Below are 24,732 nucleotides of genomic sequence, written 5' to 3'. Positions count from 1 at the left end.
TATTGCATCTTGTTCAGTGTTAGTGAGAGCGACTATAGCAGGCACTATGATTTCCTCAGCTTCTTTTCTCATCTGATATTTGCAGAGAGAAAAAAGATAAAGTTTCACATAATGAAAATTATAGGTTATTTCTTAAAATAACCCCATACTATACAACATAAGATATCAAACTTATGAACCCCTCAAAATCTTTATCTTCTTGACAGTAAAAGTCATTATTTACACATATATATATTTTTAAATGTCCATGGCATTTCTTAAAATTAGCCTGCATGCAATTTCTTTTTTTTCCCCATTTCCCATGATTTCATGTTTTATTGTGGTAAGTACCCTTAACATAATGTCTACTCTTTAAACGCACAATATAGTATTGTTAACTCTAGGCGTGATGTTGTTCAATAGATCTCTAGAACTTACTCAACTTGCATAACTGAAACTTCATACCCATAAAATCAAGAAATTAACACATTTAAAAGTGAAAAAAATATATGCATAAATTGACTACCTTAATGAAACCCCTGCTTTTAGTTTTGAATGATCCATGTGTATAAGTCTAAAGATAAAAATACTATAATTTTATACAGCCTGCATGCAATTTCCATCATCAACTTCTGGAGAATTCCAGACATTAATAATAAAAAATGGAAAATAATAGTAAAGCTGTCAGTGAGGAAAGGATTATGTAGTAATATTAACAATAATAAATACTTTGTTATTTAATTTTCCAGTTGTATAACTAAAAATAAATTAGGTTAATAAGAGTCTCATAAGAAATTCTCAGACTTGGTATTAAAGTATTATAATAGAGGATTTCACATGAGATTTAGTATCAGTGTATTATAATAGGGGATTTCACACTGGAATAGCAATAGTCACCTTTTCATGAGTAACTTGGGTTTGTTCTTGTCTAGTAGCCATTTCTTCTCTAGTTCTCAGTATTGTTTCTTGTTCTTTGGCTTTAGCAGTTGCAACTGCTATTGTAGACAAGGCAGTTTTCTCAGCTTCCTTTCTCATCTGATTATCACAGTAAAATCGAGTTTAAATTGCACAGGGCTTTAGACGAATATGGAATGACCCTTCCCCCCTCTTAGTGGGGATGCAAGACGAAGTTATTCAGGGTTAACTACACAAGAGAAGTTAACTTTCACTGGGGCAGTGTGTGCACACACTGACTGGGAATCACAAACCTTAGAAATGTTAACTAGAAAAAAAAAAATCTCCAGATGATTCCATATATTGCTTTCTAGAAATCAGGCTAATCTTCATGCAAAGGATAATGGTGAATAAAATGAATTACAAATGTTACAGATGAATGAAAATCAAAGGTGCAGATAATGAGAAAAAGTCATACATTCACCATGTGGTTTTTAGTTGGGGATTCAAAAAGGAAAATACAGATTAATAATTCATAACACATCGCAGTTAATGGTTTACTCGAAATTAGTTCAAAGATAAACTTTTCCCATCTTGAATATCTGTATTCACCTTTTCGTGAGTTACTTGAACTTGCTCTCTTTTGGTAGTGATGCCTTCTCTAGTTCTTGACACTACATCTTGTTCTTTGACTTTAGGTGTGGCAACTATGACTTTAGGTACCACTGTTTTCCTAGTTTCTTTCAATATCTGGTCATATGATTTAAAAAAAAGGTGAGAAAATGGTCATTAAATTTCATTCAGCTCTAATTAAAAAAAAAGGTAAGTCAAAGTTGAGAAAGTAAGAACATTTCTTCCTACTCAAGGACATTTTGTCATTTGGGTTGCTTTGATCATCAGTATTGTTTCATTAGTAGCAATATCAAAGTAAGTTCAGTCTAAAACAAAAAAATGTGACGAGCAATAAAAGGATGCATTTTCCACATTATTCTCATAATTTATGGGAAATGCAAATAGAGCCATCAATAACACATAATTTTGCATTATATCAATTGACTTGTACACTGGAATCCTCAATAGAAACATGTTAAATATTAAAATGAATTATAGTATTATATTAGTAATAATCCAAAGGAAATATGAAAGTTAGGAATGAAAAGTGGTGGTGAAAGCTAGACAGATAGCAAAAGGTTCTTGAGAGATCGTGAAGCTTCCTGTATGAGTTATAAGAAGAGGAGAAGGTGAAAAAGTGATCATTTTAAGACCCAGGATGAAAATGTAGGTGGCTTGTAGATGGAATGAAACAAGAGTGAATTTCACACCAGCAAGAACTGTCACCTTTTCATGAGTTATGTGCATTTGATCTTGTTGTGTGACAATTTCTTCTTGGGCTCCCAGAATTGTTTCTAGTTGTATGGGCTTGGCAGTTTCAACTACCACCGTGGACACAGCAGCTGTCTCAGCTTTCTGTATTATCTGATTTTCAGAGTAAAGTAAAGGTTTGAGTTTCAAAAGGCATAGGAGAAATTGCGAGTTAACTTTGTAACATTCAGGAGGATATAGAATGCTTAGTGGTGAGAGAGGAAATACCACAGTTCTGTTTTAAGGGCCTACACTTGTGTTTAACACCCAGAAATGGACTTCTTTTCTGCCTACCTGCCCCCTAGTAAATTGTTTTAAAAACTGAAAAGTCCTCATCTTTGAGATATATTGACACATTAGGGAACTTAGTGAGTACTCACTGGCAAATGGCTAAACAGCTATGGTTATTGAACTTGTCAGTTATCAGCCTTGCAATGGCAACAAGGATTTCTATGCTCTTGATTATGCAACTTAGGTTCTTGTGCATTCAAACTCTCCCACTCACTGTAAGGAGAGAAAAGTTCATCCAATGGCCTCTGACCAGCTTTTAAGTCTGAGTTGCACCTTTTAAAAAAGTAGTTCTGAGATCAACAAAGAGCTTGAGATTAAGAGAGGCTGGCCAAGCTGGAACAACCTCAATGTCACTGAAATCTACTTGAACATGAAAGAATCTACTTGAACAAGAAAGGGCCTCTTCCTAGACCCTTTAAAGCTTGATTCAATACATGGGAGAGAAGTTGATTTTGGTGACATTGAGGTTGTTCCAACTTGGCTCTATGGCATAAAACCAGCAAACACTTCTGGGTCACTGTTGATCAACCAGGAATTCACTTTTTTTCACAAGTACTGGTTTTCCCTAATGTTGAAATTCCTCACTTTCACTTGATATTTAGTTGAAGTGTTCATGGCTAGTGTATGTGTGTATGGGGGCAGGGGTGGACATACATGCGTATCTTACACTATGTAAAGTTTGTGTGTTACAGTTTAAGCTATGCATGGAAAAACTGATTGTACCAGTGGGTAACTAGGCTGGAGTGATCACTATCTTCTAGTTAAGTGTGCTCTAGAAATGTCATTGACGTGCCCCAAACTATTCTAGTCGATAATCTTCTTGAAACTGATCAGTTGAGTGGAAAATTATGCAATGAGAGCAGAATTTCTATCATGAAAGAATTTCAATACTAGACATAGAGAAACAACAAAAAGAAAATATACACAGAAGACTCCTCCACTTAGAGGTTTTGGTTAGAGGGAACATGTAGCTGTCTGAGATGTGATATTTCTCAACAGATTACAAGGCATTTACAAAACTGGACTTACTGTTTCTTGAGTTATTTGTTTTTGTTCTTGTTTTGCAGTAATTTCTCCAGTTATTCTAGTTTCTTTTTCTTTGGCTTTAGCTGCGGAAATTACGACTTTAGGTACAAATGCTTTTTCAGTTTCTTTTCTTATCTGAAATCAACAATAAAAACAAACCTTATTGTCTGCTGATCTCTAATGAAAGCTGACATAATGTTTAATAAATATAACAAAGTAGGAAATCAAAGAAGTCCTTTTCCAGAGAGTCCACTAAATAAAATGATCTCATTTTCATTAATAGTGCCATGCTCTTTGTCTAAACCATAAGTTACGCTGATTAGAGAAAAATAAATGCATTCAACACCCTTTGCTTTGAATTAGAGAGTGTAGTCTTCTTTAAAAAGACTTCCAATTTTTATAAATGCGTATACGGCAGTATTATTCTGTGCCACTCTGTCATCTAAAGGAAATCCTAGAGCATAGGCTATTGGAATGGAAGACTTTACAAGTAATACTGATTCTTTAATTTTATAAATGAAAACTCAAACACAGATGATTTGTAATCCATATTTATACAATATTTTTGCATTTGCTTTGAAAAATCCTAAATATTATGAAGGTTTGGAATATCAAGACTTAACCTTTCTAAAACTGAGACATGGGGAGAACATTTTTGTCCATATCCTAGGTAAAATGTTTTCCAAACCCTTGTGAGTTAAGTTGTTTCAGTCGTGTCCAGCGTTTTGCAACCCTATGGACTATAGCCTGCCAGGTTCCTCAGTCCGTGGGATTTTCCAGGCAAGAATACTGAAGTGTGTTGCCATTTCCTTCTCCAGGGGATCTTCCTGACCCAGGGATCAAACACACATCTCTTAAGTCTCCTGCACTGGCAAGCGGGTTCTTTACCATTAGTGCCACCTGGGAAGCCCAGAAAATACTGTGTTTGGATCTGGACAGCTAAGGTGTATGCGAGGGGAAAGTACTGGGGGAGGGGCAGTTTTCCTCATTTTCCTCTTGGTCATTCTCAGCATCATCACTGAAATTCAGGATCTCAGGGTTAAAAGAGGCTTGGAAGTCATCTTCCCAAACCAGCCAACTGACAACTGGCAGCACTGGCCAACAGCCCCATCAGGTGGTCTTAGCTAATCTGCTCCTGAATGCCTCCAATCACGAGGCTGTCTTCTTCACTTTTTTCCCGGTCATTTGACCTGAGCGGGCCAGATTCTCCACCTCATTTCAAATCCATGCTCAACTGTTTCTCCAAAAACTCAGGAAGCAGTTGCGAAGCTATTTTCAAAAGCATGGTGGGTTCGATGTCCTTTACCGCTCTTCCCAGTTCTTGCCTCAGCATCTGCTTCTCTCTCATAGTCTCAGAGGTGGTCGGTGCATCTCCATGTCAGTGTAGAAGAGAGCCCTGTTTCTACTTCCAGTGTGTGTTCCCAGAGCCCTCTTTTGTCTACACAAGGGAAGCATTTGGGGACTCTAAGAGACTTTGGTATCTAGTACCCAGGGACACAAAACAACATGTTGCCCACAAAACAACACCTTTCCTTGTAAACAGCACTATCTGGGTTGACACTGATAACAGCAACAACAATTTCATATCAAAAACCATTTTCACCTGTTCATGAGTTATGTGCACCTGCTCTTGTTTTGTCGTAATTACTTCTCTGGTTCTGGCTTTTAATTCTTCTTCTTTGGCTTTATCGGCGGCCACTACCACCTTAGTTACAGCAGTCTTCTCTGCCTCCTTTCTTATCTGATTTTCATAGGGGAGACAAAAGTAACACTGTAATGGGCCTTATATAAAAAGGTACAAAGATAAATCAGGATAAAGCCATAAATGTCACACAGAAGAGGATAAGGAGGAAAGCTAGAGTGATTTTAAACTATAACAGAAAATCTATTCAAATACGAGGTGGGAAATTATCTTGGATTTATAACACCTTCCAGCTATGAATCAAATGTCACATAGGTTTTGAGGAAAGTAAAAGCAAAGCTCTTTAGGGAAAGCTTAGAGAAACGTAACGGCAGCCCTCAAATAATGGTTTCCCGGCCTGGATCCTGGAAAGACTGAGCTCTGGATGGACCGTTTTGGAACTACAGCTGCAAGTGCATGTACCTTGTTTGCTCAGCTTAACTTCTCAGCCACCCTTTACTTGTCATAACTCAGGACTGCCCCTTGTCTGACCTCCTGAGAGGTACCTCTTACCTGCCAAGCTGCCTGACAGAGACCGGACCCAGTATGTTCATACCCTGAACACCTCTGGTCTCAGACCACCAGGTTAGAATGTCCTAAAAGTCTAGCCATGGAGGGCTCAGCCCTCAAAACCATCTGAACCCTCGTTCAACCCGGGAGATCTGCACACAGAGCTCAGTCTGCACGGCCCCACGCCCACCTGTTCGTGAGCAGGTTGGATGTGCACGGCAGTCGTGGTTGTCCTCTGAGCAGTCTGCTCTACAGCGCTGATAACTGGTTCTCTCACTCTGGCCATATCAACAGCAGCGACAACGGTGGCAACAGCTGCGCTCTTGTCAGTTTCTTGTTTCACCTGGATTGGCAATGAGCAAGCATATTACTTTCCGAAATGACATGCCCAGTAGAAAATGCAAAGCACGGTGGAAACAAAGTCATCAAGAGTAAAACAGACATGTGCATAAGCATCTATTACCGCTAAGAGAGATATGGTATGCATTGCTAAAATCCACATTTATAAACATCTCACAGAGCACAGCTTTTGTGGAGCTTCCCAGGTGTCCCTGGTGGTAAACTGCCCGCCTGCCAATGCAGGAGACATAAGAGAACTAGGTTCGATCCCTGGGTCGGGATGATTCCCTGGACGAGGGCATGCTAACCCACTCCAGTATTCTTGTCTGAATAATCCCATGGACAGAGGAGCCTGGTGGGCTACAGACCATAGGGACGCAAAGGGTGAGACATGACTGAAGTGACTTAGCATGCATGCACGCAGAGCATTTTCATAGAGCATGAGCCAAATTCGGTTTTCACTTTCTGTTGCATTCTTATGTTCGTACGCATCTTCCTTCAACCTATACAGACTGTGTTTCATGGCAGGATTCTGGTGGGAGAAAGCAGAACAGGAAAGGAAGGAGGAAGCTCCAGCAGTACCTCTGCAGCCGCAGCGGCGACAGCTCCTGCTGCGAAGGTAGTGCTGGCGGCGGCGCCTGCAGCTCCGCTGATGGTCACTTGCTCCTGGATCCCATATCTCCCTTCCCATCTCTCCTCTGTCCTGATCTGAGTAGCACTGGTCACCGTGGTTTCTCGCATCTCAGCCTCAGATGAAGCCACGTAGCCCTCTTGCTTCCAAGGGGGAGGCACTTCAGGGCCTGTGGGCATGGTGGGTGTCTGAGCCTTCCGGACGAGTAAGGGAGACTTGACGGATCTGATGGGGGATGTGGAGATCCTCCCCGCCGGAGACACGGACCTGAAAGTCAAATGGCAGAGGTCAAAGAGTGCCAAGGCAAGGAACTACTCTTTGGGTCATTAGATTTGAATGAAGGAAGAAAAGCCTGGAAGTGTTCAAGGCAGGGTTTCAAAATCCATGGCTCCGCATTGAGCCATGTACGGATCTTAACCTATACAGAGACAAGTAATTTACTAAAAAGTAATTTGTTTTAAATCTCAGTGAGTCTTATTCTCATCTGCTGTAACTCTGTATGAGAATCAGATCTAATCCTAAAGAATTCCCTTGTCCTGCCCTACTGTTTCATGTTTAGAAAAGTCAAGACACCAGAAGGTATTTCCCCAAAATACAGTCAAAGAGAGGGCATTGAAAATATGGAAACATAACTTTAAATTTCTCTGTGGTCCCAATTCTGGGGGGCAGGGCGATGTCAAATAGGTGTTGAAGGAAGCAAGATTTCTGTAATCAACATGCTTGTGCAACTTGAGGTTAACAGAAGGTAAACTTTTCTCATTTTCCTGAAAGACTTCCCACAGCCTTCATCATGCCCATATGCTTTGTGAATTGCAAGGCTTTCTCATTAGTCATTTTGCAGAATTCTAGGGGTATAGCTGTGCTTTGGAAACTGTTCTGGTCCAAGTGTGGTGCACTGCTGTTTTAAGTATCTTCTGTATTTGTTTACCCTCACATCCTCATTGTATTGTACTCTGAACCTCTTTTAAATATCCTTATAGTGGATAATTTCAAACCTAAGGATTCCATAATTCCTAGGTGGCTCAGTGGTAAAGAATCCGTCTGCCAATTCAGGAGACTCGGGTTCAATCCCTGGGTTGAGAAGATCCCCTGGAAAAGGAAATGGCAACCCATTCCAGCATTCCTGCCTGAGAAATCCCACAGACAGAGGAGCCTGGCTGGCTACAGTCCATGGGGTCGCATAGAGTCGGACATGACTTAGTGACTAAAATAAGGATTATATAGTTTTTGGTTTAACTGATAGTTTCTTCCAAAACAGTTTTCATCATTTTTTCTTTGTGTTCAAAATACAACAGCATCAGCTCAAGAATCTGGGTACTGAATAAAGCTATCTACAGTCAAAAAAAAAAAGACAGCTTCTAATTGACAATAATAATTCCAGGCATCAGTCAACTATTTTAAGATGAAATTGTCCATAATTTAATTTTTAATTGATAGGGTTTAAATACACTTTTCCCTCTAGGTGGCAGTATTGCCTTATCATTGCATTTAACTACTTCTGCATACAGGAAAAATGTTTATACATGTATTCTGACATTACATAGGGTATTTAACTTACATCGATCATAAATAAAACAATTATTCTAATTAAGGCTCAAGGTACAGTTGGTATCTACTCTAAATTGTAGAGTAAATTAACAGTACATTACAATATTGACCAATTTCATGAAGAAATGCTTAATCATTTTCTTGAAGAAGGGTTTCTTTGGGTGAAAATCAATTTACATTTTATAAATGGAGTTGTAATCAACAAAAGGGAGATCTAGGGGAACATGTCTCTATTTCGAAAGTGACTGCCTTTGAACATAACAAAGACCAGTTTAGAATAATGTAGCGTTTGCACTAATTGAAGAAAAGCAAAGTGACACGTATTTACAATTTTCGACATATGTCTTGTTCTTGCTGTCCTAGTAAAATGGGTCTAATTCAAATAGACTTAAAGACATGATTAGCATGACATAAATGATTAGCAGCAGGTTGCAGGTAAGCCTGTAACTGTGAAAATCAATGTAATTTGAGTCATTATAGGAAAGTGCTCATTTCTGCTCTTACAATAAAAAAAAAGTCATCTGGTCACAGCGAGATATAATGCACCTTATTCAGTGAACTATGTTTGCCTTACTTTACAACAAAAATCAAGATTCAGGAAATTGTCCATCCTGGATAACTATTATTTTCTCCAGAAATTGACATTTTAATTTCTTAATCATTTTAAAGTAAATTTGGGGCGCTAAATAATTGGAATTGCTATTAATGAATTCTCAGTACTTCTAGGACAGTCAAAATGCTCCACAGAATCAAGGAAACTCTGTAATTCTAAATGACTCTTGGGCTTGGATTAAATATATGGTGAGGTTGTCACCTCCCTCAGAAATCACGTTTGGCCTGTCTTGCGATTTTGTGGTGTGCAAACTTGGAGTTAGCCCGAAACAGAACACTTTTAAAACTTGATAGCCAGACACATTTTTAAAACTGAGCTTTTAGGCCAAGGTTTCATATTAGTATTTATCAGTATCTTTAATTTTTAAAGTGGGCACTATAATAAAGACTGCAAAATACCTAGTACTTTCCCATATATTTGCTGGACATTGACATTGCCTCTGGTATGAAATACTTGTTATTTTATACTTTTTTCACTTGTGTTGCTTGTTTTTTCTTTAATGATTAATGTGTTGAAGTTCTTGATACATCTGGTATATTAGAGCTTTGCCATGAAATGTTGCAAATATTTCCGCCAAGGTCTACTGCTTGCATTTGCTTGTTTCTTATGGGGTCTTAGCCAGCACCAACATGCTCAGTTGTATAGGCTATGCATGGTTTCTAGACTTTTACTATTCACACTGCAGGCATTGTATGTTTGCTTTAATATTTTATGGCAGAGGCAATGACACATCTTGAGGAAGAGGTACCCTTAGATTTTTTTTTTTAACAAATGCACTATTTGGTGTAGCAATGATTTTGCTTTTGCCATGTTCAAATTTTTGTTTTTATGTATTTGAATCTGTAAATCTATTTTTTAAAGCTCTGCCCAACAAATGTTTTCTCAAATTTTCTTCTCATTTTTCTTGTTTTTTAATTTTTTAAAAATTTAGCTCTGTGGTCAACATGAAACTTATTTTGTAAATGGTGAGAGATACAGGTTTACATTTGTTTCCTCCCAAGTGGATAGCTGACTGGGCCAGCATTCTTCATAGCACAAAATATTCTTTTCCCCACTGAACTGAAAAGTCACTTGGATTAAAAATTGAATTTCCTGGGTATCTGGATTAATTTTTGGATCCTTTGTTCTGCTTCCAATGTATATCCTATTTATTTACCAATATCACATTTTTTGATGACAGTAATGTCACAATAAGTTTGAATATTTTTTAAATCAACTATTAACTTATTCTTCTTTTAAATTTTTTCTTGGCAGGGGAACTTTCTCTACATTAAAAAAATTTTTAATTGGTCAAGAAACACTGTTTAAAAAAAAGAACACAAATTTCCCTTTCTACTAGTTTATCATATTAAAAAAAAAAAAAAACCTCAGCATGTTAAAGCTAAATCCCCCAAATTCAAATTTGCTATGGATAGTTTACACTTGCTTATACAGTTTCTGAGTTCTGATGATACATGCTTACTTTCTAAAATACCTCCATATTAACTAAGCAAAGAAATCCAGCTTATATTCTAGATAAAATAACATAAGCACATGCAAAATATTTAGAAGGTTTTACTTGCTATTAGAGCATAAGACAATGGCACCCCACTCCAGTACTCTTGCCTGGAAAATCTCATGGATGGAGGGGCCTGGAAGGCTACAGTCCATGGGGTCGCTAAGAGTCAGACACGACTGATCGACTTCACTTTCACTTTTCACTTTCATGCATTGGAGAAGGAAATGGCAACCCACTCCAGTGTTATTGCCTGGAGAATCTCAGGGACGGGCGAGCCTGGTGGGCTGCCGTCTATGGGGTTGCACAGAGTCGGACACGACTGAAGCGACTTAGCAGCAGCAGAGCATAAGAACATTTGTATAACTCATATTTAGAAGATACCTTCAACTAATTATCTCATTGAATCCTCACATCTTGAGATCATTCTTACTATGATTCTCTATAATTTACAAATGACATGACTAAGACCTTCAGCAATTTAACTTCTTTAAACTTCTTTAACTTCTGGTCACCTATTTAAAAAATTAGGGGTGATACTTCTTAGAGGTTGCTATGATTATTTAATGAGATAATATACACAGAGTGCAACTGAATGTCTGACAGAGAAACTGGTCAATATATATTAATATTTTATTATTACAACTATTCTGTAAGTCACATTTTAGCCAGTGATCAAGAAGACTGAACACAGGGCTTCCAACCTTAAATTCTGTGCTCTTCTCATCTCACTGTGCTTTCTCTTAGCTCCTAGAGCAGATATTGAATGGCATACAAATAAGAATGTAGAATTAGAGCTCAGAAAGTTTTCCAATTTACCCGTGGACAGTAAAGATTTGTGAAAATCATATCTTTTTGGTTTAACTCTTTTTATCAGACACAACATTCCTTATTCCTTCCTTTTATATCTCTTCTTATCAGATTAAACCTAATTTTAAAATGTGATCTCTTTTAAAAAGCTTTACCTGACAGGAGATGGAGTCGGTGCCCGCACATGTCTGACAGGGGAAGGGGAGTGTCTTATCGGTGATGGGGACTGCTGTCGAGCCAACTGTGCTTTGGCAGCAATGGATGGTGGTGTGGGAGACCTTGATTTTGGTTTAGGAGGTATCCTGGGAGGTGTTTTATGCGGCAGCTGTTGCCCAGCGGCACCATCTATGACCATCTCAACTGCTGCAATTGATCTGGCATCAAAGTGGGCCTCAATCTTCTGCAAAGAGAAAAACAAAGACCATGGTGAGAAGAAATAGTTGGTGAAGCAACAATTTAAAAGGCAGTATATACAGTATATATTTCAAGAAAACCTTTTCAATTCGAGTTTGTCGTGTTTCTGAAATCTGAGCAGTCGAAACAATTGTCTTTGTCCTTTTAGCGGGTACTACTTCTTCACCTGTAGGGAGGGAAAGACAAGTATTTAGGAGGGAGCACAAGCACCCAGTTTTAAAGGGGTTCTGTTAATTCTGACTACAAAGTCAATAGGATTTTCTAGGTATCCCAATGGGGACAACTGCAGTAAGATTTGGATTTTGTATAAATAGAAATTAGGTTTAAACAAAGAAAATATTTATTATTATTTATTTGAAAATATTTATTATTTATTATGAGTTTACTTAGAATCCTTTTTAAAAATTCATTATTTGCCAATAATTTGAAAATGTAGATGACTTAATTGAAATACTTTCCAATTTCTAGTGGCATTAAAAATTACAGATTGGGAGCTCGTATACACCTGTGGTGGATTCATGTCAATGTATGGCAAAACCAATACAGTACTTTAAAGTAAAATAAAGTAAAAAATAAAATTAAAAAAAAATTACTGATTGCTTCTAAACTCCTCCTTTTCATGGGTGTTGAAAGCCAGCTTTGATTTCAGCTCACGGTATTCCATGACCTCAGAGGGAAGGCAGGTGGACCCCTGGTCCCACTCAGTCCTAAGTGTCCCCTCTCCCGCCTCCTGCTCCTCAACCTCCAGGGCATACCTTGAACCAGTAATTCGGCAGTGGAAGTAGCTCTTCCAACGCTATTGGTTGCATTTACTGAATAGGTGCCAGAGTCTTCTGGGTATGCTTCTGCAATCAGTAAGCTGTAGAGTTCGCCTTCTTGTGAAATTTGAAAATCAAGGGAGCTCTGGATTTCGGCTCCATCCCGGTAGAACTTCACCACAGGTGTAGGGATTCCAGTCACTCTCACTTGGAGTCGCACTTGGCTTCCTTGTCTCACAGTCATGCTCTGCAGCCGTTGAGTGAAGTTGGGTGGTGCTGTCTCCGCTGCAGCAGAAGGGAAGAAAGTCAGGACCAGTGCCAGTCGGGGTACTCCCAACAAGCTATTTTTAAGTAATCACAGCTCTGTTTCCGAAACCAGGTCATGACTCGCTGACTCAAACATCCTTGACTGTCCTTGAGCCCAGCTCATCCATCAGATGACAGCAAGAGCGGAGCCAGGAGGTGGCAGAGGGCACCCACCACCATACTTTATTGCTTTGTTTTGTTTAGCTATTCTAGGTCACCACATTTTTTAAATGTTATCATGTTATAGCATTTTTAGAGAATTTTTCCATCAGTTACTCCCAACTTCACATCTAGCACTTTTTAATATGTTAAGGTAAATTTACATATGTCAGTAGGTTGCATTAAAATAAACTCCAATGGTTGGTTTGCTGGATATACCTATAACTTACAGAACCATTACATTTTAATTTAAATATAAAATCCTAAATTGGTTCCAACTTAATCAATATTCAAATAACTCAAATATTTACTTGCATTTAAAATGTTAATCCAAATAATGACATGCTTTAATGTTAGTTATGCTACAGAAAGCAGATTTTTAAAATTATGTTGGAAGTTTTTAATAAAATAAATGTGAATGGTGAGTGGGATTAATTTTGACATGTTTTTGAGTAATAAACAATAGCAGATGCTGTCAACCTTGTGCATTGTCCCTTCTGAATTTCCTGGATAAAAGTTAAAGTTCATACCTGATGTTCCTTCTGTTTTGGTTAATGAGAGCCCTATCCTTAAACAGTGCTAAATACATAGTGTATTGGATAGACATATGTAATGTTATGCAGTTCAAGAAAGATATTGTTCTGTAAGATGTAAAGTAATGTGATGTTCTGTGTATTAATATCTTACAAAGTAAAGGATGGAGAAAAATGACAGAGGCCGTAAAGATTGGGTGGTAACTTTTATGGGGAAACTGTGTCATGCACTTGAATAATAAATTTGCCCCTTTTCTATGCTTACAGTGCAATTTTTTTAGAAATAGAAAGTAAATGAAGAATTATTAATCATCATAGCGTAGAGCAGTACTTCTTAAATGGGTGGTCTGTGGACCACTAGCATCAGAATCATAGGTGCCTGTTAAAGTGGGAATTCTTGGAGATAGTCATATTTCCTTAGAAAGGTGCATACACAAGGCTCCAAGCCTTTCTCCTTGCTCAGAAGCACAATTTTTAACATCTCCTTAGTATACTTTTAGGTGCTTGATACATGCATAAAGGAAGTAGTTCTCAGCCACTTTTTGAGACAAGACAAACAACTTTGCTGTCAATGCAGCGTCCAGTGAGCCCTTCTCTGGATTCCAGCTGCTCGTGCTCACTAGTTCTTGGTGGACAAGCCCCACCCCAGATCCTGGAGTTGCCTTCTGGGTCCCCTCCTGCCTACCTGTCACGAGAAGCTCAGCAGTACTAGTTGCTTGTCCAGATCCATTGGTGGCTCTCAGGGAGTATCGTCCACTGTTGGCTTTTGTCACGGCGGGGATCGTCAGTCTAGCGCGGCCATCGCTAAAGGAGATCTGCACGCCGGGCAGAGTGGAAGTAGAAATCACCTGGCCATCCCTAAACCAGCTCACCTCAGGAACTGGGAAACCTAGGAAACAAAGAATTCATCTTTATGTTTGGGGCACTGCCAAGCCCTCTATTCTGTCCCGTTATGTTCACTCCCTTATCTTAAACCATAAAAGCTATCCAGAGCGTTATGCTATTCAATGACAGTGAAAATTTGACAGCTCTGTGATAAAAGCACAAAGTTGCAGACCATTAGGAAGGTCTGTGGGTTCACACAGAGGCCAGCACCTTCATTTCACAGGGGAGGAAACTGAGGCCAAAAAAATCTCAGTAATTTTTTCAAGGTCCCTCAGCGAGCAGTGGCCCACAGAGGGCTAGAACTGCCATCACCTGCCCTCCTGCCCAAGGGTCTATCTAAGGCGATTTAATAGACATCATTAAAATCACAAAAGAGATTTATTAAAGTGAAGAGCCAAGGAAATTCTGAGAAAAAAAGTGACTGCTGTCCTCTTCAAAAACAAATAAAGAACAAAAGCAGCAAAGGGATCTGAAAGTTCAGCCTAACAGGCACAAGAGGACACGCCCATCTCTTTACCCCCTCTGTGCTTACGGGGACACAGTTTGCCTGACCTCTCCCGACTTTCAAATGCACTTCAGTAAAAATGTCATGCTCATACAGTAAGAGATGAAGCGGAACTCAGTCTTTCAGAACAACATGGATACTAGGAGTCGCAGGTAGAAAAGTACAATTCTCTTCACCCACCATGGATTGTGGCACTAGGGACTACATGTACGCGGTTGGATGTTTTAAATATACTAAAATTCTGCATTCAGAAGCATGAGGCAAATTCAGAGCATGGTTTATTCTGCCTTCAGCCTGAAGGCAGGTGATCTAACTCAACTGAGGAAGTGAAGACGAGCAAGAGAAAGTTTATTTTGTTGTCTTTACATTAGTCAGTCTCCCACTGTGGCCGAGTGAATAGTTTATTTGACGAATTCATGGGTGTCAAATATTTTCAGTGGTGTTTTCCTAAGAATTCTGTTAGCATGAAGTGTGAAGGAACAAGAAGCTTATGAGGAAGCCAGATTCCATTAGTCCACAAGCAGGTGAACTTCCCAGTGAAGCTATCTATATGTGATCTGCTTGTTCAAGAGTTACTGAGTGGTACAAGATGACTAAGTAAATTATTCGGAAGTCAGTCAGAGTTTGTCATGTATGAGAATAATTGAATGGGTCTCTATATACATATACAATAGAAACTGAAGAATGATTATGATATTTATGTCAAATCATATGATATGTCAAAATATCACACGTGATATTTATGCACGATAAAATAGTGTTACCCAGTTATGAATAAGATCGGCACATAAAATAGAAAACAAAATGTGGAAAGAGAAAGGAAAAGGAAATCTTATTTTATATCTTTATTATAAGCCATAAAGTTAAAAAAAGAAAAAGAACCATGCACCATGGAGGTGCATCAGGCATCAACTTTTAATTAATTCATATAATCTTACATAACCAATTATAATACTACAAAAGGAGAAAATGTTGATTAAATAATTTTCAGATTATTTACAATATGATTCATAGACTACCGCTATTTTGTTACATGATGACAGGTCCCAGAAATCTTCCATTTTCAAAATCATCCTCTAACTGAGTTATAAAGAAGAAAAAGAAGGGGAAAAAAATGAGACAAAAGAACTTTCTATTAAATATAATTCTAGGGTTAGCATTTGTTTCTTTTTAATATGTGACACGAGTGGCATATATTATTTTGGAGTGTTATTTCAAAATGACTGGGAAATCTTTTCACTGACTAGAGTCACTTAAAGATTGAGAATAAAAGAATGAAATACTTAGGAGTTAGCTCATCATTGAAAGTTCTGCCTTTGAGAGGAGTCAGTTGTCTTGTGATTTTCCATGTGAAACCACAGAGGCTCAGGCACACGGAACAGTCAGCACCAGGCTACTCGCCCAGTAGCTCCATGACCGGCCCCTATCACTCTGGAGTACTTGGCTTCCAGTCTGGCTCTGCAGCTGAATCCAAATATAGAATGACCAAATTTGGTCCTACTCAGAAGCTGGATTCTGACAACAGTTTTAATCCAATGCTAATTATTTTGCTTTGTGGAATTATAAATATGAATAAAACATTTTCAAACCATTATATTGTCCGATTTTGTCAGCACTCTGGGAATGCTATACTCTTATAATGACCCTTCCATTGAGCTGGGCCAATTTCACAAAGTGAAAGCAGGACTTAGGCTTAATGTTGAGTCCTCCAAACAAGTTAACAGAGAGGAGGCACAGAAGACAGAGGAACATGTGAATGTGTGAGCTTACCACTAATGTGAGCCTCAAAGGTTGCGGTACTACCCTCCAGTACCACAACGCTTTGTAACGGCTGCGTAAACGTCGGTGCTTGAGTTGTCATCTTTTCAGGCACTCTGGAAAGGAAGAGAAAAGAAGTTAGAGGGTCACAACTGAGCTACTCTGTCGACAGCAGAAACACACATTTCCAAATAGGTTGCTTCTCAGATCATCTGTGGGCCCAGAGTGTTCTCTCTGGTGGCTTGAATTTGGCTTCTGAGTTGATTTGCAGCTTAACAGAGTAAGCAAGTCTAAGGGGAGATGGAGGAAAAAAATTGAAGCAAGCAGAGCAAGGAATGTATGCTAGTGGTCAGAGAGCAATTCAGTCTTACGAAAGGTGGGAAACCTGGGAAAGAGTCAGGAGAAAGAGAAAGCTGGAGGAAACTAGGGATCATGACAAATAATAAAAGCAAACATGTGAAAAGTGCAAAATGAATCTTTGCATCCCATCAATGTCTGAAGGAATTATTTTAAAATGTCCTTCCTCCCAGTATTTTTCACTCACTGTTATTTACAAAGTTGACATAGATTCAGGCATTATGAATTTAAGTAATCCAGGTGAATGTTTAAAATCATAACCAAAACTAAAAGTTTAAACTTTATAATTTCTTTCCTTATTTGAGAAGTTTTAGAAAGCTTTGTCAACTAAGCACAAACCCTCTGTAGACAGCACACAGTGCTTTTTATTTCTTAATATTTCTTCATATTGTAATTGCTCACTAAATGTTGCTACTGCTGAAGTAAATATTCACAAAGTTTAAATTTAACTGGGTAGGCCAAAATTTATTACAGATCTTAAAAAATACTGACTTGAGTTCTTAGTAAAGAATAAATGTCCAGAATGCAAAAATGGAAGGCTGGTGTGACGTGCAGCTGAAGTGAAAGCACCTATGCTTTTATAGCACAAATATTAAAAAAAAAATCAAAGAAAATAACATGAAACTGGCAGTTAAGATCTTTTGTTAAGTGCAAGAAAGTATTTTGCCTATTAGTTTTAGATCATGAGAAGCATTTTCTGATGTATAAATACCTTCTTATTCAACGTCACTATTCCACTATTCTGACATAAAAAGCAGATTCTCAGCTGTCAACTGTTTCACTACTAGTGTTCATACAATTCTGTATTAATTAAAAGCTTATGGAGCAATAATTTTTCTAGTCACAATTACTGTCTGTGTAACTTTCTACTTATGTTAAAAAGAAAATAAAACTAGAATTCTGAGACAATAGCATTTATATTTGAAAGATTCTGATAATATCCAAAAGGTTTTTTTTCTTTTTAAAAACTGTTGCCAAGAATTCCTTAGTGTAGCATATTATCTTTAGGACACAAAAACAATTATTTTTGGCTAACTTTTTCTGTTTCCAAGTGAGTGCATCTTCTAAAAATAGCTGTATTCTTGTACCATTTATATACCTATGTATTTATAGGCATTTACAGTTAGTCATCTAATTTCAGGAAGATGAGAAATCAAGGCATAATTTGAAATAAGTCTCTAAAACACTACTTCTTGCCCTTAACATCAACATTTATTTAATATCATATAATTTGATGAGTTAAATTAAAACACATAATGAAATTCTAAGTGGTTTAGAAAACAATTATATAGCTTGTTTTCAAAATTTATAAATATATTGCAATTAACTGGCCTAAATGGATCTTCTATTCTCATCATTTAGGTAAATTGGTGGCTTTAGCACTTGGTCTTGAGAGACCTTTGTCTAATTAGGGCTGAAGGTATGCATCTAAAATGTCATGTTCCCAAAATAAACTCTTCAGCAGATGACTGACAGCAGGCAAGTGTTCTGTCGCCGTCCTGCAACTGATACCTCAGCAGTTGATTCCCTTAAAAAGTCATCAGGGTGTAGCTGATACCACATGCATTTTATCAGAGCTATTCTTGGTGTGTCTCACTTTATCACTGAGTAATATAACCTTGAACATTCTCAACAACAACAAAAAAGTCTATAAAGAAGCAAACATTTTACATCATTTCAGACCTCAACTTTTCATAGTTTTAGAATTAAATGCTTTTAAACAATTTGAATCACTAACTGCTGATATGCTAAAACATTGAACTTTTTAAAGAAAAGCGTTCACATATTTTAAAACAGAAGTTAAAAAGCAGAGTGGATCAGAACCAGTACCAAATAGTCCGACAAACACCTTTACAGGCATTGAGCACACAAAGCTAGTAGGGAACTAGAAACTAATAAGGACGGGACTCTACTAATAAGAAAGAAAAGATGCTGCTCACCTGATTTCTCAGGAGTGCCCAAAAAGGGTGGGACTAAGCCCAAGGTTGCTTCTGAAACGACGTCCTATTTAGAGTTGGTTTTTTCGACCATCTCCAACATGAATCGGTGAGCCTCTAACTTAAAAACAAAACTACACAGTCAAGACTGTGTAGTTTTGCTTTTCTATGCAATCCCTACACCCGAGGCGAGGCTGGGAATGCACGACTGCTCAAGAGCCAGGGCCGGGTCGGGTCTTTTATTTGCCAGATCTGCTGACAGCCCCACGTCTCAGCGCAGGGCGCTGGCTGATTGGCTGTCCGAGGAAAGCATGATGGGAGCGGGGCCTATTTGGTAGTGGCGCAGACCACCTGTTCTTCTGATTGGCAGTGCTAAGTTTAGCACCTCAAAAGGGGCTTTACCAAGGAAACAACCGTGCTTAAAGAATAACTCTGTTGAGGCCTGGGGAAGAGCCCTTGTCGCCCATGCTACTATCTGAAAATACGAGTCTGAGGAGAATTTTTAACAATAGAAAACACTTGTGGGCAATTATACAAAACAGTTCCAAACCTGAGGGCTCTGCCCTGAGTCAGGTCTGATGCCTGTTCCCTCCCCCCTTACAATCAACCAAATGGACCTGTCAATCATCACAAACAGATGACGGAGTTTATCTCATGCATGAGACTTCACCTTTTTTTTCTTTTTAAGAATCAGTGTCTAAAAACCTCAGCAATGAAGAGAGTTAATTTATGCTATCTATCTTCTCCAGAATCTACTTGTGCGTTGCAGAGTTAGGCCAGTGTTAATGAGCTTTGTGTTACAACCCTGCAAGAAATAACAGTTGAAAGACAAAATCTGAACCTGGCTTAAGCTTAGCCTGTACAGTGTAATGATTTCTTTTTTCAGATTCCTTTTTTTCCCCCCTGGCATTAATATTTACAAATATACAGGCACTGATCCTTACTGAGTAGCCAAGTGTTTTGTTTAAATCATCCATAGGGTTCTTTTTCAGGCACATGAAAGCTGCCTTACTAATCTCTGGAGTTTGCTGTTACTAATGGGAAGTAGTTAGGAGATGATATAGTTGCTATTTTAAGACTGAATTTAATTTCAAGCAAGAGATATTTCAAATACAAAAGAGCATACCAAAAGAGCTTTATAATAGTTCAGCTGAGAGATTTGTAAAGCTTCACTAAGAGGGAAGAAAATTGTCTTGTTGATAATAAAAAGAGATTTTTCTTAATAAAATAGACTAAAATTTTAAATTTTAAGTTAAGTTTATGTCTGTAATTAAAATGTCCCCTGCTGTGGAAGGCCATGCATTAGATTTTTCAACTTCCTGAGTTGTGATTAACTCATTAACAGGGCTTCTCTGGTGGCTCAGAAAGTAAAGAATCTGCCTGCATTGCAGGAGACCCAGGTTCAGTCTTTGGGCTGGGAAGATCCCCTGGAGAAGGGAATGGCTACCTACTCCAGTGTTCTTATCTGGAGAATTCCATGGAGAGAGGAGCCTGGAGGTCTGCAGTCCACGGGATCACAAAGAGTCGCACACGACTGAGTGACTAACACATTTGAACTTATTAACACAAAACAGCACTAAAATATATTGGACAACTTATGTAATATAGTTATATAGACAAGGTGACATATTTAAACATTTGTCTTATTTTCTTAAGTGGTGATATCCATATTGCCGGTATTACTTTTCCCACTATAGACGCTATCTGCCAAAATCCTATTTGACTGCTTTATTCAAAAACAACTAGTTTCATGTTACATATCATAAAAATAATTCCCAGTTACAGACTATGTTACATGCAACTGGCCAGTCATAAAGAAAAGCAAGACTAGAAATGTCATGTGATCTTTCTGATTTGCAGTGTTCACCAAGCTGGTTATCTATTTAAAATGTGTTTGTGCACGTGTGTGTATGGTGAGTCTGTGTATGTATATACGCTCTTAGATTCACTGACCTAATGTGAAGCATGTTAATGTGTTGTTAGGTTTGCTAGAACCAAAATCAAACCACTTTAATTCTTATGGGAATTAGAGTGAGTGAATAAATATAATCTTGAAGCTTATGTCATTTTGACCTAGTGCAAAACTGAGAGTTCAAGAGCAGGGAGGGTGGACCGTATATATTATAGACATAAGGTCAAGTGTTCTCCAAAGCTGCTTATCTATTCACTGTTGTTGGATGTTTTTAGACTTTGCAGCATTATCAAGATACTTGCCTTTTGGCATGTCCATCCTTATATGACATTCAGAACTAAGAAGGAAGGAAGAAAAGAAGGAAAGGAAAGGAAAGGAAGAAGAGACCAGTAGGTAAAGAGCTAATTTGCTACTCTGGCAAAAGGCCATGTTATTGGATTAGTGAACAACAGTGGACAATACATGGTATTATGGTAAGCATTAGTTTTAAAATTAAATCTTCCATAGTTGTAATATAGTAAGCTAACCCAGTGGAAACTAAATACTACTCAGATTGGGGGAGCTTGCTGATGCAGTAAGATCTTAATTTATCATCCTAACAGTGGAGAGGAGTCCCAAAGATAATCCAAAACAGCTGATAATTCAAATATAATGCCTACTTAGTTTTGGAATGCATGGGGTGATTCTCTTTTTGAACATTATAGTCAAGGTTATTCAATAAATAATTAAGTGTATGCTCAGTGCTGAATAATGTGCTAAATTATTGTAATTTGGGATTCTATATTGCTTATTTACTCAACAAACATTGCTTATTTGCCAGGCATTGTGCTAGACGATGGCTAAATAGTGGTGACCAACAGAAGTTCTGGTTCCTGTACTTTTGGAGATTATGGTCCATATAAACTACTAATAAATTCTCAGTATTCTACAACTGAAACCTAGACTAGAATGTGTGTAAAACTTAGGTAGTATCTCCATCTACACAACTGTGGTTGTTGTCAGACTTTATTTATACTCCATAGGACAAGTTACCAAAGGAAGGACTTCAGTTCACTTCAGTTCAGTCGCTCAGTCGTGTCCGACTCTCTGTGACCCCATGAATCGCAGCACGCCAGGCCTCCCTGTCCATCACCATCTCCGGAGTTCACTCAGACTCATGTCCATCGAGTCAGTGATGCCATCCAGCCATCTCACCCTCTGTCGTCCCCTTCTCCTCCTGCCCCCAATCCGTCCCAGCATTAGAGTCTTTTCCAATGAGTCAACTCTTTGCATGAGGTGGCCAAAGTACTGGAGCTTCAGCTTTAGCATCATTCCTTCCAAAGAAATCCCAGGGCTGATCTCCTGCAGAATGGACTGGTTGGATCTCTTTGCAGTCCAAGGGACTCTCAAGAGTCTTCTCCAACACCACAGTTCAAAAGCATCAATTCTTCGGCGCTCAGCTTTCCTCGCAGTCCAATTCTCACATCCATACATGACCACAGAAGGACTTACTGGGGGTTATTTGAGAAATGGGTACAGTTTTTAAGGCTAATGTAAGAGTCATTTCTGACAGGAAAGAGTAAAATTGATGTCTCTTATAATCCATTAAATTTGTGTGTGTGTGTTCTTACTGTATTAAACACAACTCAACCATTGTGATTATAGCGATACATGCGACAGCATCTCTGCTCTGAGTCTGCATTTTAGCAAGCAGTAATCTAGTAACAGGAGAACTATAAAGTCCTTTCCACTCATAAAGTGTTTCAAAGCTGAAATATTGGCTTATCATTGAGCTATTTTTACATAGGGAAGTAGAAAAGCAAATTCAGGAATTTCATAGGAAAGAATGTGCTGACCCAAACAACCCATTCTGATGGATTAAGATCTGTGGTCCTTGAATTACAAAGGCAGGCAAAGCTACAGCAGAGACATGGGAACAAGGAAGTGCTCCTTGAAATTCCAGATTTCTCTTTGTCCTACATGTTACTACCTCTAGTTACAATTGCTTTCGGAGAAGGCAATGGCACCCCACTCCAGTACTCTTGCCTGGAAAATCTCATGGGCGGAGGAGCCTCGTAGGCTGCAGTCCATGGGGTCGCTAAGAGTCAGACACGACTGAGTGACTTCACTTTCACTTTCCACTTTCATGCATTGGAGAAGGAAATGGTAACCCACTCCAGTGTTCTTGCCTGGAGAATCCCAGGGACGGGGGAGCCTGGTGGGCTGCCGTCTCTGGGGTTGCACAGAGTTGGACACGACTGAAGCGACTTAGCAGCAGCAGCAGCAGCAGCAGCAGCAGCAGCAGTTACAATTGCTTTAGGAGTAAGATTGAATTAACTGCTTTCTACAATTGTTCACAGGTATGCTAATAGTCACTCACACATTTAATGGCACCTTAAATACAAAAAGTTTATTTTACACACGTGTGACACTTCTATCAAAATAAGAAAGATCAAAAAGTTGTTCTTGTGTTTCTTGGGAGCCCTGACTCCAGGGACATGTGGCAGTTTACTTTCACCCTATGCAGGCTTAGGCAACTCACTTGAATCTCAGAGTCTCACATTTGTCAGTTGTAAATTGGGGATTATAATATCTACTTCAAAGGGTTTGAGGGGAAGATTAAATGACAGAATGAACATGACAGTGTCCGGGACAGTGAGAATGTGACAGATTATAAGCATTTAGTTTGTTCGCTGCTGCCAAACATGACATAAAAGAAAATCATTTCTGCGCTTGATAATATTAATTTAATCCATTATCTACCCAACTGAATATCCAAAATAGTGTTCTCCAAGGAATCTTTGCAAAATCTAAAAGTTAGCTCATAGAAACACATCATGTCTTTCCCTGAAGGACCTCAGAAGGTGACATGACATTTATATGTGGAATTAAAGCAAAACTCAAGAACTACTGGTATCTTAAAGAAGAAATAAGCTGTGTTTCTGGGACCTTGGCACAGGAAACCTTAAACCAGATCAAACCCAACCACAAGCAGATGCTCACAGGTGGTGATATTATTGTCAAATAATAAGCTTTACATACACCAAAAAGAGATAAGCTTATTTTATCCAGTAACTACTGCAGGCACAGACCTAAGGATTAAGGGCTCTTTTGGGGCCAAAAATGTCTTTGGAGATGAAAAATAAGTTTTGTTCCAAAAAACTTTGCAAAAATGAAAAATAATAGATGTTTATCACATGCCTACAAAAAACGAAAAAGACATGTTAGCTCTGCTGTTTACTAGTTAACATGTCTTTTTTTGTAGGCATGTGATCAGTTCAGTTCAGTCGCTTAGTCATCTCCGATTCTTTGCGACCCCATGAACCACAGCACGCCAGGCCTTCCTGTCCATCACCAACTCCCCGAGTCCGCCCAAACTCATGTCCATCAAGTCGGTGATGCCATCCAACCATCTCATCCTCTGTCGTCCCCTTCTCCTCCTGCCCTAAATCTTTCCCAGCATCAGGGTCTTTTCAAATGAGTCAGCTCTTTGCATCAGGTGGCCAAAGTATTGGAGTTTCAGCTTCAACATCAGTCCTTCCAATAAACACCCAGGACTGATCTCCTTTAGGATGGACTGGTTGGATCTCCTTGCAGTCCAAGCGAGTCTCAAGAGTCTTCTCCAACACTACAGTTCAAAAGCATCAATCCTTCTGCACTCAGCTTTCTTTATAGTCCAACTTTCACATCCATACATGACCACTGGAAAAACCATAGCCTTGACTAGATGGACCTTTGTTGGCAAACTAATGTTCCTGCTTTTTAATATGCTGTCTCAGTTCAGTCACTCAGTTCAGTTGTGTCCAACTCTTTGCGACCTCATGAACTGCAGAACGCCAGGCTTCCCTGTGCCTCACCAACTCCTGGAGCCCACCCAAACCCAAGTCCATCAAGTCGGTGATGCCATCCAACCATCTCATCCTCTGTCGTCCCCTTCTCCTCCTGCCCTCAATCTTTCCCAGCATCAGGGTCTTTTCAGATGAGTCAGCTCTTCACATCAGGTGGCCAAAGTACTGGAGTTTGAGCTTCAACATCAGTCCTTCCAGTGAA

General features: G+C 38.7%; 1 protein-coding gene across 4 annotated transcripts in view; it reads right to left on the bottom strand.

The window, feature by feature from the left end:
- TTN (titin) overlaps positions 1 to 16,600 on the bottom strand; it is a 272,102-nt gene extending 255,502 nt beyond the window's left edge. For 2 of the 4 annotated variants that reach the window (XM_068969318.1, XM_068969319.1), the window contains exons 1-12: positions 16,510 to 16,600; positions 14,035 to 14,238; positions 12,349 to 12,636; positions 11,674 to 11,759; positions 11,335 to 11,579; positions 6,665 to 6,980; positions 5,934 to 6,086; positions 5,156 to 5,293; positions 3,556 to 3,687; positions 2,212 to 2,349; positions 1,486 to 1,623; positions 877 to 1,014 (exon numbers count right to left, since the gene is read on the bottom strand). In XM_068969318.1, coding sequence (XP_068825419.1) covers positions 877 to 1,014; positions 1,486 to 1,623; positions 2,212 to 2,349; positions 3,556 to 3,687; positions 5,156 to 5,293; positions 5,934 to 6,086; positions 6,665 to 6,980; positions 11,335 to 11,579; positions 11,674 to 11,759; positions 12,349 to 12,636; positions 14,035 to 14,238; positions 16,510 to 16,600 — 2,067 coding nt within the window. The remainder of the gene's footprint in view (positions 1 to 876; positions 1,015 to 1,485; positions 1,624 to 2,211; positions 2,350 to 3,555; positions 3,688 to 5,155; positions 5,294 to 5,933; positions 6,087 to 6,664; positions 6,981 to 11,334; positions 11,580 to 11,673; positions 11,760 to 12,348; positions 12,637 to 14,034; positions 14,239 to 16,509) is intronic. The other 2 variants (XM_068969320.1, XM_068969321.1) reach the window with 1 other exon arrangement.
- Between the last annotated feature and the right edge of the window lie 8,132 nt (positions 16,601 to 24,732).

The sequence above is a fragment of the Capricornis sumatraensis genome, chromosome 3 (assembly GCF_032405125.1).
Source record: "Capricornis sumatraensis isolate serow.1 chromosome 3, serow.2, whole genome shotgun sequence".
In the NCBI taxonomy this organism is placed as follows: domain Eukaryota; kingdom Metazoa; phylum Chordata; class Mammalia; order Artiodactyla; family Bovidae; genus Capricornis; species Capricornis sumatraensis.
This window is presented reverse-complemented; position numbering and strand designations above follow the sequence as displayed.